At 46.2% G+C, this 13,176-nt stretch overlaps 1 protein-coding gene across 1 annotated transcript; it reads right to left on the reverse strand.

Moving 5' to 3' along the window:
* Positions 1-3,722: 3,722 nt before the first annotated feature.
* On the reverse strand, positions 3,723-11,782 carry TNFSF4 (TNF superfamily member 4). The gene is made up of 3 exons (XM_010715710.3): positions 11,380-11,782; positions 7,303-7,345; positions 3,723-5,257 (listed from the first exon to the last, which is right to left on the reverse strand). Exons 1-3 carry the CDS (start codon positions 11,593-11,595, stop codon positions 4,902-4,904), a joined length of 615 nt encoding a protein of 204 aa, XP_010714012.1. The 5' UTR covers positions 11,596-11,782; the 3' UTR covers positions 3,723-4,901.
* Between the last annotated feature and the right edge of the window lie 1,394 nt (positions 11,783-13,176).

Raw genomic sequence — 13,176 nt, forward strand, 5'->3', positions numbered from 1 at the left:
TATCAGACTGTCTGTCATGGTCTGTCTCTGAGGTTCCCCTAGGCTTTGAAACAAGTGCACTGTCCTAGAGAGGCAATGAGCAGTGCCAACCAGCAGCAAGCAGGCTGCTCCCAGCTGCAAAGGGGAATTCTCTCTGCTGCTCAAGAGTTTTCACTCTGAGGCATGCGGAGGAGCTGCTTTTCTCTCTGTAAAGCCATCTTCACAGTCTGTTGAAAAACTCTCCTGCTGGACTCCCTGCTCCTGTTTAGCTGCTGGCTTGATGCTTCCTTTGAGGAAGCAGCTCTCTGTCTTCAGTCTCTGTACATACCTTTGTATCTGACTGCATCTGCAGAGACAGTTTTTAGTGATTTTATGTCTCTCTGCTCTTTGATTGGCTGCGTTTACAATATGTAGGAGTGGCACAGAAGATAATTATCCAGGAGAAATTGTTTCCACTAAGCTCAGGCTTTAGTTACTGATTTCCCTTTCTCTGACGTTCTGGCATGGCTTTCTTTTTATATATTAGTGTCAGAATATGGCTTGCTTCTGGAGACCAGAGACCAGACATTCAGCTCAGACCTCCTGCATTGTCATTCTTGCTGATGGTCCCAGCCTGTGTGGTCCAAACAGTGCAGATATCTGGGAAAATGTGAAGTGTCTGTGGAGGGTAATTACCTTCATCTGCTTCTTGCTGTTATTCCCACAGACCCAGGCAAGAGGCAAGGCTGCCTGTGACTGTGCTCAGAAGGGCCAGAGCCCTGGCTGTTGCCTGGCACAGGGCAGCTGAGCCCTCTGGCTGTGCCTGTGCACGGGCCACAATGCACTGGCATGGCAATGCAGCACCTTCCCTGTCTCCAGGGAGGATGCTTCTTAGGAGAGCAGTTAAGCATCACTCCAGCTTAGCTGGGAAGTTGTTCAGGTTACTGAAACCCTCTGGGACACAGTGAGATCTTGCTCATGCAAGCAGGAGCAAATATTTTCTTGTAAAGGGTGGATGCTTCATGAGACAATGTACAATCTGGTCTGGAAAAGACCAAAATTAGTCCATCAAGCATGGGGCACAAGAAACACTGGAAGAAGTTTCTTGTTGGCAGGTGTGTACTCTGGGTCTTAAGAGAAGTGACAGGGAGAAAAGCAGATTGTTTCAAAAGGCTGCACATAACCCCAAATAATGCCCCCAATAGATGTGTGTGTCCCACTAACCTTCTGTGCTGGTGATAGCAATCCAAATAGGCAGACATGGACAGTAACAGAAACACTAAATTAAAAAAGACAAAGGATAGTGAGTCCTTTGACCTCCTTGAGATAAGGCAGTGATGCAGTGTCTCAGGGATTTACTTGGAAATTGCAGTGTTGATTTTCGCCTTGTGAAGGGTTAAATGGTTAAATGTTTCTTTATCAATCAATCAATAAAAAAATCAACACTGATTTTTTTATTTTTTTTTTTAATAAATAAACCAAGTGGGTCTCAGAATTGTCAATAAGTAGGCATGAATTTTGACTTAAAGCCAATAGTAAATCAAATTATTATGAAAACACAGTTCTACCCACATCATGTTTTGTCTTGCCTCAGCCTTTGTTCTGTTTGCTCTCTGAATGAACACAAATAGATCATTCAAGTGCCTTGGGCAGTGGCCCAGCTCCACACCCTCGTGCCTTTGCCGATCACCAGAGGGTTGTGTGGGCGACCAACCCTGAAACCACAGAAACAGTAAAAAGTGCAAGTCCACAGGTGGGATTTTGTTCGTGCTTGGGATCTGCTCTAGCTAGTAATCCCCTGGGAACAACTTTATCTCCTGAAGAGGTGACTAATATTCCCATTTAGAATAACTGATACTGGCTGTCATATTTTAAAAGCTGAATGTGCAAGTCTTTGTATTAGGATGAGGAAATGGGTGTTTGAGGAGGCAGTGGATGTATTTCAGTGTTTGCAGAGGTTTGCTTTGCTGAGTGCGGATTCATAGGAGAAGCATTCCTTTAGTTTTCCCCCAGTCCCACAGTTGCAAACACAATCCACAGACCTGCTTCTGGCACTGTATCTCTCCTGATCTCCTCTTGCCTGTGCTTGCCTGCTCCTTCTGCCCAGTAGTTATCTCCCTGGAACAGGTCAGCCAGACTCACTCCCTCCTCCTGCTTCAGCCTGCAGCCTTTCTAGTGCCTCATTCTGCTTACAAGTGGGGTGAGCTCCATGATGTTGTGCCAGCATGGCACACAAATGTTAGCTGCAGTTTGCACTGGGATGCTGTCTTGCTGCTCAGCACCTCAGTGGGATCACGTTCAGCCTGTTTTCTGTTTTAGCCCTGACAAATGGAGTTTCTGCTTTCTGCTGCTGACACCGGGCAGTGCCAGCTTTACAGCAGTAGGAACAGCTGCGCTTTACCAAACACACTGCATCTTCCTTGTTCTCTCTTGCTAGTGAACAGGCAATAACTGTGACTCATGCTGGCTCTCTAAAAACCACAGGTTAATTATTCATCATTAGTTGTAACCATCTGTGGTAGAAAAGGTGATGACTTTTGAAGGGAGGTGAAAGGTGACTAAATGTTTCTATTGCTTTTGGTCTCGGTTCTGTTCCGCTCTGCTCTCAGTGGTTTCATCTCAGCCAGGAAGCAATAGCTCTGCAGTTCTGATGGGCACTGAGGGGGCCAGCTCCTCCTCAGAGGTGACCATGGCTCTTACATGAGCTTTATCACCCTGTCCCTTCCTTCACACATGCAGGGAGTGGGAAAGAAATGGAAGGAGTATGTAGTGGCCACCTCTGCAGTTTATGCAGTAGTGTGGCTCAAACATAAGACGTAGTAGCAGTGGAGATCGCTTTAATATCGTGGCATTGTCAGTAATCCCTGGCTGATGACTGTATTCTGTGTAAGGGTTCTTGTGAAACGGCCAATGAGAGACAGACCATGAAGTCCCTGTTAGCTGAGGCAGCAGAGCCCTGTCTCTCCAGAGCCATGGATTTTCTCCAGAAACTTCCAGATCCCACCACAGGTGGTTTTGAGGGGTGACTCAAAACCTCAGTGCACAAATCTGGCTGGTCAGAGCTGTAAGATGTGACATAAGCACCATCCACAAGCTGCTACAGAAACTTAATAACCCAGTAGCAAAAAATTAACGTTCATCTATGCAAGAGACTTTGAGCTTTGTGGAGACAGGGATCGCAAGACTGAAGCTGATGATATAGAAACTATAGAAACTTGGTGAGTTAATCTCACAAGTCATTAAGCTCTGGAATTGAATTGTTTCAGCCTTTATTTCAAGACAAGTGTGTGTTCATATATATATAGGTCAGCCTAGGTCAGCTTCAAAGCGCCGAGTGTGAAATGCCCTTTCCTGCTCTGGACAGGAAGGTTGATCCCTTCTGAGGGACAGATCTGTTAGCATTGAGGCTTAGTCTCTTAGCTGGTGTAGCACCCTGCAGGCACAGTCCTGATGGAAAAAGCTGCTCCTCAGCATTCAGTAGAGTCACTGCTTCAGCCACGGAAGTTTCCTCCACGGAGCTGAGGAGGTGTGTGTGTAAAACGTGCCAGCTACAGTGTAATGTGCATGGAAAAGCTCACCAAAGTCTGGAGGATTTCCAAAGCTGCCTTTGACACCTGTGTCTGCAGAGATGGTTGCTGAGGAACTGAGCAGAGCAGGAAAGCTCTGTGGCATGGGGAGAATCTGCAAGTGGAGCTTAGTGCTGACAACTTGAAGTTACAACCCTTCCCTTTGGATGTTTCTAAGAAATAACATTCTCATGCCTGTAGTATAAATATATAAATACCTTTAATAATAGACTTTGGAGCGTACAGTCAGCAAGGAGATGCTGAAATGTTGTTGGGGTTCACTGGAAGCCAGATGGTCAACTTGTCCTTAAAATCTGCCCTAGTTTAACCAGAAATGCCACAGCTGCCTGCTGTGCTCAGGGTACAGACAATGTTGTCCTCAGTAGCTGCTGTCTGTAACATGGGCTCCTGGCCCACAGTGGCCAGGAACAGACTGTCTCTGGATTCTGGCAGAAGCCAGGCAGGGTACGTATGGGTGCACAGATGTGTCATGGAAGTTGGGTTGTGAACCTTTTTGTGGTGCATGCCTCATAGCAAGACTCTTCAGACCTATCCGGTCCTCCCTGAGGAGATGTGCAGATCTTCAGGTTCCACTTGGTCCATCAGAGAGAAGTTACCAAGTGAAGGGCCTTCATGCTTCTTCCCAAATTTCATGTGCCTGGATCACTTTTGGGTTGAGCCATTCTCTGTGTGTGTTTTTGAGGGAGATTCTCCTTCAGATTAACACCTCTGAGACCTGGCGTCAAGATGTAAACATCCTACCTGACACATGGCTCAGGATCAATATTCTGCAGACAGCTGGGATGGCCTGCGAGCCTTTTCTCTCATAGCTGCTCCTACAGATCCCAAGGTAGCTGCAGGACCTTCCTGCAGTCCAGTGTAATCCTATTAGCTTCTTCTGGAAGCCCACCTTCCCTTTATGGCCTTTACCTGCCAGAGAGCTTTTACCCAGTTCTCTGCAAAGGCAGTATCTTCCTGGCGTATCTTCCTGATTTAGCACTTCATTTTAGCAAATATACAGCATGTTTGTATTATATACAGATACTGCCAAGTGACTAGAGAACCCAGGGTTTCTCTGAATACGAATGAAGCTTGGATACATTTCTTTGGCTTTCATCCCTGTTGTCCTCAAATGGCTTCACACACCCCTTTGCTGAGTGTTAGAAGGATCCATCCTAGCTGCGTAGAGCTCCAAAGAGATGCATGCGCTATATGAAGCCTGTCTGCATTGTGATTTATCTGCACTCCAGCTGAGGCTTTCCACAGCCCCAAGGAGGGAGTCTGCCTGTACAAGTACAGCCTGGGGAACAAGCCTCCTACGTTCAAATGGATCAGTAGGAAAAGCTGTACTTTATGTGTTATGTTTCATGTCATCATCTATGAGTTGCAAAAAATGGGATTTAGTAGAACAAGGCTAAATGTCAAATTCTGGATTGTGGCGTTCGAACTGGTTGACAGGATGATGTTATTTTCAGCAAACAAGTAGAGTATCGTGATGAGATCTACCTTACTGCTGCTGTTCTGGACATCTCGCTCCCAGAGGGTTGCGACATTCTTGTTTTCTGTATTCTGCATCATCAGCTTCAGTGAGCCCTTCTCCAGATCAGGAGAAAAATCACCCTTCAGGGATACCACGTAGAAGCCATCGCAGGGGATCACGATGGAGCCGTTTATGACAGGAATGGAGGTAAATTCAGCACTGAGATTCATGGCCACTCCTGCGATGCTTTGGCCTGGAACAGAAGAGAGAGAAGATGATCCCATTAAGACAAATATCTTCTTGATAGAAGGCAGTTTTGTACAGACTACCTGCAGATAGGGTGGAAAAAACATAGGAAAGGAAGAGACTGAACTAGGGAATGGTGCAGACTGGAGCTAGATTATCGTCTGTGCTAGACGTACATGATGCGCAGTGAAAGTTTTCAGGTTCCCATTCCTGAGCATGCTGCACCTTTCGGACTGCAGCGCCAGTTTGTATGAATAATTTCCCCAGGTTTCTGTTTATATACTATTTATTTACTCTATTAATTAAGACATGGAAGTAAAGCATTCCTATGAGTTTAGGAAGTGTGGATTCCTCAGAAAAACAGAAAATAAAAGCATCATACAAGAGGAGGGAAAAGTTATCCAAGCTGGAAGGAAGGAAAAAAGAGCTCCCTCTGGAGATGTGGGTAACAAAAATCCCTGCCTTTGTGCTTGGATCCTTTTGAAGAAAGCAGTGTAGACAGAAACAGAAGGAATAAATGAACACGGAGCAGAATCCAGAGAAATTAAAACTTTATCATGAAAGGTTTTCTCTGGGAACAATCAGTATCAGTTCCCAGGGCTATGCTGGAAATGTTCTCCTGCTGTGTTGTGCACCACACTGGGGAGGCTGATGAGAAATCATTGTCATCAGGTCTCTGTCTGCACAACGCAGCCCCGCTCTGCAGCGAGCAGACTTCCCAAGCTTTTTCTCTGGAAACATGGCTTCCTGGTAGGTTAGACTGTCTACCACCATTGTAATATTCACCAAATGCGCAAACAACGTTTTAATTGTGATTTGAAAATTTGAGTAGTTGCTCCTGTTGCTGACGTGTGGCACGGGGCAAAGCATGCAACATACACGGTGTGCTGAGCGCTGCTGCTTCTGCCACCATGTGTATGCTCACTCTTCCCCAGGAAATCATTTGCATTTTTCATAAATCAGGAAATCATTTACTTGTTTCAGAAATACCCCAAGAGGGTACTGTGTGTGCTCTAAATTCTCAAAAAGCACATGTTTTCACAGAATCACAGAATGGCCTGGGTTGGAAGAGACCTCAAAGATATGAATCTCCAACCCCCCTGCCACATGCAGGACCACCAGCCTCCCCATTTAATACTAGACCAGGCTGCCCAGGGCCCCATCCAACCTGGCCTTGAACACCTCCAGGGACCGGGCATCCACAACCTCTCTGGGCAGCTGTTCCAGCACCTCACCACTCTCTCTGTAAAGAATTTCCCCTGACATCCAACCTCAATCTCCCCTCCCTCAACTTAAAACCATTTCCCCTTGTCCAGCATGTTATCAACCCTTTCAAAGAGTTGACTCCCCTCCTGTCTGTAGGCTCCCTTTAGGTACTGAAAGGCTGCAATGAGGTCACTCTGCAGCCTTCTTTTCTCCAGGCTGAACAAGCCCAGCTCCCTCAGCACCTCTATGTAGGGGAGGTGCTCCAGTCCCCTGATCATCTTTGTGGCCTCCTCTGGACCCGCTCCAACAGGTTGTACTGGGGCTCCAGACCTGGTCAGAGTACTCCAAATGGGGCATCACAAGAGCAGAGTAGAGAGAGACAATCACCTCCCTGTCCCTGCAGGCCACCCCTCTTCTGATGGAGCCCATTATACCATTTGCTTTCTGAACTGCAAGAGCACACTGCTGGCTCACGTTAAGCTTTTCATCCATCAGGACCCCCAGTCCTTCTCTGCAGGGGCTACTCTCAAGGACTGCTCCTTCCAGTCTTTTTGTTCTGTTGTTTTGTTCTTTAATGGAATGAATGCTTGTTTTAGTATGTAAGTATGGCCAGCAGAAAGCTGCTCCAATTTCCCGTGTTTCTTGCCATAGAGGAAAACCTCGTTGATTGTTTTTTTACATGCTGGCACTATTCCTCTTTCCACTTCTCTCCTGGCCTTGTCCTCCACCAGTGCCACAACGCCAGGCACCTGGGCTACCAGAGCCCCCAGGCACATGGGGATCCATTTGGGAAGTGGGACAAATGCCCCAGAGCACCAGGAGACCCCTGCCTGGCTGCCCACCCACCTGTGTACCGGGTGAAGGTCCACTTGGCTTTGTCGCTGTGAGGCTGAAAAAATAAGAAGAGAAAAAATTCTATGTTAATGCCCCTGGGTCCCATTGCTTCTGCCAGTTTTGCTTTCATTTCTCTGCTGGGAAGAGGACTGCTGCTGGTCAAATATGCAGCTTGCTTGCTCATACTGGCATTATTATGAAGTAAAACTTTAGAGTACTTCCCAGCCAGTCCAACCTTCATCCAGCAGCTGAGCACACCGGGGACATATGGTCCTGCCTGGAAAAACATCCTGGTGAGCGTGACCAAGGCAGACCAAGCAGCAAGGAAGGATCTTGGGGTGCAGAACCTCTCTGCATGTCTGCTTTGAGTGCAATTGGCAGCTGGGGATGCCTGCCCACAGGGCTGGATGTGCCCCATCTGTCACCCTCGTGCTGCAGGGCACCAAAAGGTGGCTCTGGCTTTGTAGGCTCAGAACAAGTGCTCTCGGTGCATTTTCTGCACTCTGGGTCAGGCTGTCACAGGATGCGATGCTCCCAGTGGCTCCCTTTGAAGTGCATTAAGGCATGTTTAAAATTGGTTTGCATTTTACAAGTATAACAGAAAAAGTGAATGCAAATAGAGAAGTGGGTATTTTAATGATCAGATATGCAAAGCACCAAACTGCTGCATTATATTTTTTTTTAAATCTGAACTTAACATCTCTAACACATCTCTCATCTTAACCACAGGAGGCCCAAATCTGTAGTGTCTTCACAACCACAATTCTTCAATATCTTGCCTGATTTAAGAGTGACAGATTAAGCTGGCTGCTGTGTTTTCTTCTCCGCCTATGCTATGGGTTTTTAAAGATGTGTCAACACACATCTGACCAGCTATCTTTTATATTTTTAAACCCATCTGTTACAGAAACAACAGCAGTCTCCTCACTGTGAGCACGTAAATAGTGCTGGAAGTAGCAGACTCGGGGGTGAGCACAGACAGGCACGCTGACCCGTGGATTCAGTGCTGCGCCCTGGCAGAGGCAAGAGGGCAGGGGAGGTGTTTGGAGTGGCAGCCTGCTGTGCTGTATGTGCTAAAGTGTGAAGAGGGAGCTGGCAGTGGGAAAGGTCTGCTCTGGCACCCTCTAGTGCTGTTACAGCTGATGTAGTGCTTGCGAGGCTGGATTCAACTACCAAAGACAAGCTTCTATTGTGTCATCGCTATCTGGTGCCAGTGAAACATTACTGATCCTATCCATCACTGTAGTGGGTAGAGGCTACACTTATTATGTTTCTAGGTGCCCAAATGTACAAGCATCTCACCCTTTGACTCAAGCAGCTGAAATTTCCAGGTAGTTTCCCAACAAAATAGCTAAGTGCAGAACTGCTGAGCTTCTGAGGTCGTGCAACATTCACTGCAAGCTGTCCAGTCTGGCTGTCAGTGGATAGGATCTGTTAAAACATGTGTTTGGGACGAGCTTCTGGCAATTCTAAAAAATCAGCCCCACTGTCACTAAGGCTCTTTACATGTTTGGCACATCTTTGGTGGAGTCTTGAAGGACTTCATTATCAACTAATCTAATAAATTTTAGGTGACTGTGCACTGAAAGTGAGTTGTATGCCAGGATTATGACTATATCTTTCTCATCTACATTAAACTTCTGTAAAATTACTTTCCCTGCACCTTTTCCTGCTCTGTTCAAGCAAAACCATCTTGCAATAGGTCACTAGGAGCTGTTGAGCTGCCACTGCCATTTATTTTGCCTGCATTCATCACTAGGGGGTTTCACACCCTCTGACTATACCTGCAAGCAGCCTGCCCTTGGTCTTTCCCAGCTGGCTCAGCAGAAGAAGGTAATTTCAGCAGAGATGGGAAGTCACAAGCATTGCAGATACACAAGTTGCTATTGTTAATAGTTGCTCATTTGGAGGTCACAGCTGAGGCTTGCTTTCCTAGCCACATGGTGATACAAACCAGCTTGCTGTACATTTTTGTTAAGCATGTCCTGTGGTGCAGATTCCCTCATTCTTGAACATGTTTCATAACATTGTTTATACTGTGTTTTCGCTGAGTAGTTCAGTGGGATTTAGGGATTTGTGAGGACAATGGAAAGTAATCAGACATGGTCTTCCTGTGAAAAAGCACAGCTACTGTCTGACTATTACAATTAGCGTGGCACTGTCCTGTTATGGAGCTTCCTAAGAGCAGGAGCAGTCTCTTGGTCACTTCCAGGCCCCAGCTCTCTGAGCCTGCCACCCAGGTGGTGCTATGCCCTCACTCCCAAGTCCGTCTCCCTAAACTGCCCCCAGAGTCAGGTCTGATTAGCACTGATCTCTCTGCTTTCTTAAGGTGAGTCCATGGTTATCCTACAACGCCCTGTAATTCTCATGTGATGAAAGCCCCCTGGGGTATAGTCCATGAGACCTCTCCCACACAGCATACCCTGTCAAACAGAACACTTGGTGCTTAAAATAGTGGGAACCGGTTCTGAGCCTGCACTTAACAAGTGTTTAAAGCTGGAGGAGTCCTTCCTAGTGACTCCTAGGGCCTTGGCTTTTCATCTGCAGCGGTTGCTGCTCCTTGAGCGCCCTGTTTCAGTCATTTCTATTGAGGAGGGAAACTCCAGACCTGCATTTCCTCTCCTCATCAGCTTCTGTCTAGGATTTGTCAGGCTGACAGGCAGCACTGCCGTCTTTCTCTGGTGGCAGAAGACCTGAGTTTACATTCTTACAGAGCAGAGAATTGCTGAGCGTTGAGGGCTTGCAACCAGAGTGGGACCTTAGAGAGGTTTCTGTGTTTCATAGACTCATAGAATTGTTTGAGTTGGAAGGGATCTTTAAAGGTCATCTAGCTCCACTCCCCTGCACTGAACAGGAACACATGCAGCTCCATCAGGTGCTCAGAGCCCCATCCAGCCTGACCTTTAATATTTCCAGGGATGGAGCATCCCCCTCTTTTCTGTGCAACCTGCGCCTGAACCCCACTGCCCTTATCACTACCCTTATTCAAGCAGGGTGCCACAGCTTACCCATCTCCATTGGCTTTAAATGCAACTTCTCTCAACAAACAAACAAACAAACAAGCAAACAACATAGTAGAAGACCGAACTGAATGAAATTTCTTAGTGTTATCAGTGACATCACTGTAAAATTTAACAACTGCTGTGAGGTACAGGACAGTGAAATTTGCGTAGACCATGAGCATTTTCATTGCACAGCATCAGGCCATCTCTCCCTTGCAGTGTCATATGCCTGGCCTGCTTCTCTGTCATGTCTAAGTGAGAGGACAGAATGAACTCTGGTAATATGAAGCACAACACACTTCAAAGTAATCACTGCTCTTGGAGAAGATGTGGGAGGGGTAGCTAGTGCTTAAGCAGCATTGAAATAGCAGTGAAATCTTGTTGATAATCCACCAGTCTGCAAACATGTGAAAGGGGAAAATGTACTTGCTGCAGGTTTACTAAAGGTTTACAAATTTCAAGCATCTCAGTTTGGCATATTGTCTGCAATATGTAAATGAAACCCTCTGGTCTCATATTCAGCATCTTTCTCTCGTGTAACGCAGGCTTGTACCGTCCTCTGCAAATACATGCCTGGGAGCGCTGTAGGGTTTCCAGGCTTTTGCTAGAGCTGTCACAAGCTAGGTTGCATTCTGACATATCTACCTGCACATATAATATATTTTAAAATTCGGGAGAAGTTTATAAGCTACCTGGTTTCTGGTTGTTCATTTTGCACTTAATAAAAGTAACTATCCACTCAGACAATCTCAATTAAAAGAGCATACACAAGTCACTGCAAGTCAGCTCCACTAGCAGCTGCTGAGGTGGTGGGGCCGGAGTTGTGGGGGGACAGACCTCTTCCATGGGTGCTGCTGCACAGTGCATTTCTGGAACCATCCCACTTCTTGACAGCCTGTCCCCCAGCCCTGCACTTGGTGACACTGGGCACTATTTTGAGGACAAGAGGTATAAGAAAGGCGTGAGAATTATTAGAAATGCATCAGAACCTTACGGCTAGAATAGGAATAAACCTTTGTCTTTGCTTACAAAATCCCATACTAAGTTCTACAGGCCAGAAGACAACGGGTTGAACATGAGCTCTTACCGTCCAGAGTTGCAGAGAATCTGTACCAAGGTAAATCAAGCAGGCAAGCAGTAATATCCACTGAGTGACTGCGGACACGAGGTACAGCGTGTTCCTCTTAGCCTGTCCTTTTTGCCAGCCCTTCCACTCATCATCACTCATCATGCCAGCAGGCTCCTTTTCGCAGTCCTTCTGATCGTTGTGCTTTCTCAATTCCGTATCTGGCTGTTCTTCCATCTCTGCCAGCAGGGCAGGGATGAGGAGCACAGGAGGACCTGTGGAGCACAAAGCAGATGAGATAGGTACTCCTGTCCCAGGAGTAGAAATGAAATGAACACGCTGCCTTCAGGAGAGGGTTTTATGTGTGCGCAGAGGCAGGCGGGGGAACTTCTTTGTGACTAATCTGAATTTCCCCTTCCTTCTTTCTTTCTTTCTGTCTTTTCTTTATTTCTTTTTTTTTTTTTTTTTTTTTTTTTTTGTGAATGTGGGGGCTGGTTTGTTGCATCCCAGTTCAGTTTTGAGTAAGGGCCTTTGAATGTAGATGTGTTTATGTCTTTCATAGTTTCAGCTGTGGATTCTTGACATGTGATGTTTCCAATGGTAGCTAAGAGTTGGATGGACACTGATCTCTCTGAGCAGCCTTTTGACAGTAAAAGCTCTCATCTTTCTATTCAGCCTCAGGTTGGGGTTTACAGAGCGCTGGCTGCCTGCCTAGTTTGTAGAGTATGATGCTGCTGAAATCTCTTTTCTGTAAAGAAGTAATTAATAGGAGGGAATATGGGACAAATGGAAATCACGAAGAATTGGAGACAAAATATGTGCTTTCCATTTCTCTTCACCTTTGTCTTCTATCTTTAAGGCCATGGGATGCTGCATGAAACTTATGAGGGAGAAAATGGAGAACTGCTCATGGAGCATCCCTTGTTGCACTCATTGAAACCTGCACCCTGCCCCTACAAATATAAGATCACTGCCTTTTGGGATGCTGAAAACTTGAAATGCAAATCCAGTTTTTCCTATCTGTCCAAGGGCCTGTATTACATGTTCCTCTGCTGCCTCTCCTCCCAACACTCCCCCTTGGCTTAGTCTTCTTGCAACACTCACATGTGATGTGTGGAGTTGATACATGTCAGTTGACTGCAGCAAGGGCCATCTCCTGCGCATGTTTTGGGTGACAAGATACAAAGCCTCTTTGGAGGCTGTCTACTCTCTCAGACAGATGTTTTTTTTTTGTTGTAAATCAGCATATCGTGACTGGAGTCAGGTGCTACCTTCTCCCAGTGAGGATCAGGCCCATTGGGAGTGTTATAGTACATTCATCTGTCAGGTATGAGTTGTCAGAAGTTTCCCTTCCCCAAAATGTTCTCTCTTAACTTGTCACAAGGTACATGTCCTGACGAACATGTACTCTGCATGCAGAGAAAGCAAGAATAAAGTTTTTCATATGTTTTTGTTTTTTTTTTTTCCATTTAAGCAAGGATATTTTTTATAAACATGAATTGAACAAATGGTGAAGTGCAGCACTTGGGTGAGAAAACTGCTATGAGGACACACAGCTCCTCAGTACATTTATTCCTGAGAAATAAAGTCAGTTGGCAAAAGCTGGTAGATTGAGTCAGGAATACACTGGTATTTGTCTCAAGAGCAAGCCAGAAGTCATGAAAACTTACTAAAAAAATGCTCAACTTTAAAATTTTCTGTTCCTTCTTGGGTGCATGGGAATTCCTGTCCCACTTCTGCCAGCAGCTGCTCATCTGGGCAATGCTCAAGCCCCACGCTGAACCCCAGCTCACCAAGAGATCCAGGAACAACCCTAAC

This window comes from Meleagris gallopavo, chromosome 10 (genome assembly GCF_000146605.3).
Source record: "Meleagris gallopavo isolate NT-WF06-2002-E0010 breed Aviagen turkey brand Nicholas breeding stock chromosome 10, Turkey_5.1, whole genome shotgun sequence".
In the NCBI taxonomy this organism is placed as follows: Eukaryota; Metazoa; Chordata; class Aves; order Galliformes; family Phasianidae; genus Meleagris; species Meleagris gallopavo.

What these genes read in the sequence shown, in the direction of transcription:
- TNFSF4 (XM_010715710.3), bottom strand. Translation starts at nt 11,595, where the DNA reads ATGGAAGAACAGCCAGATACGGAATTGAGAAAGCACAACGATCAGAAG. An exon ending in ATTCTCTGCAACTCTGGACG is followed by an intron (nt 7,346 to 11,379) that starts GTAAGAGCTCAT and finishes TTATTTTTTCAG; the next exon opens with CCTCACAGCGACAAAGCCAA. An exon ending in GACCTTCACCCGGTACACAG is followed by an intron (nt 5,258 to 7,302) that starts GTGGGTGGGCAG and finishes CTTCTGTTCCAG; the next exon opens with GCCAAAGCATCGCAGGAGTG.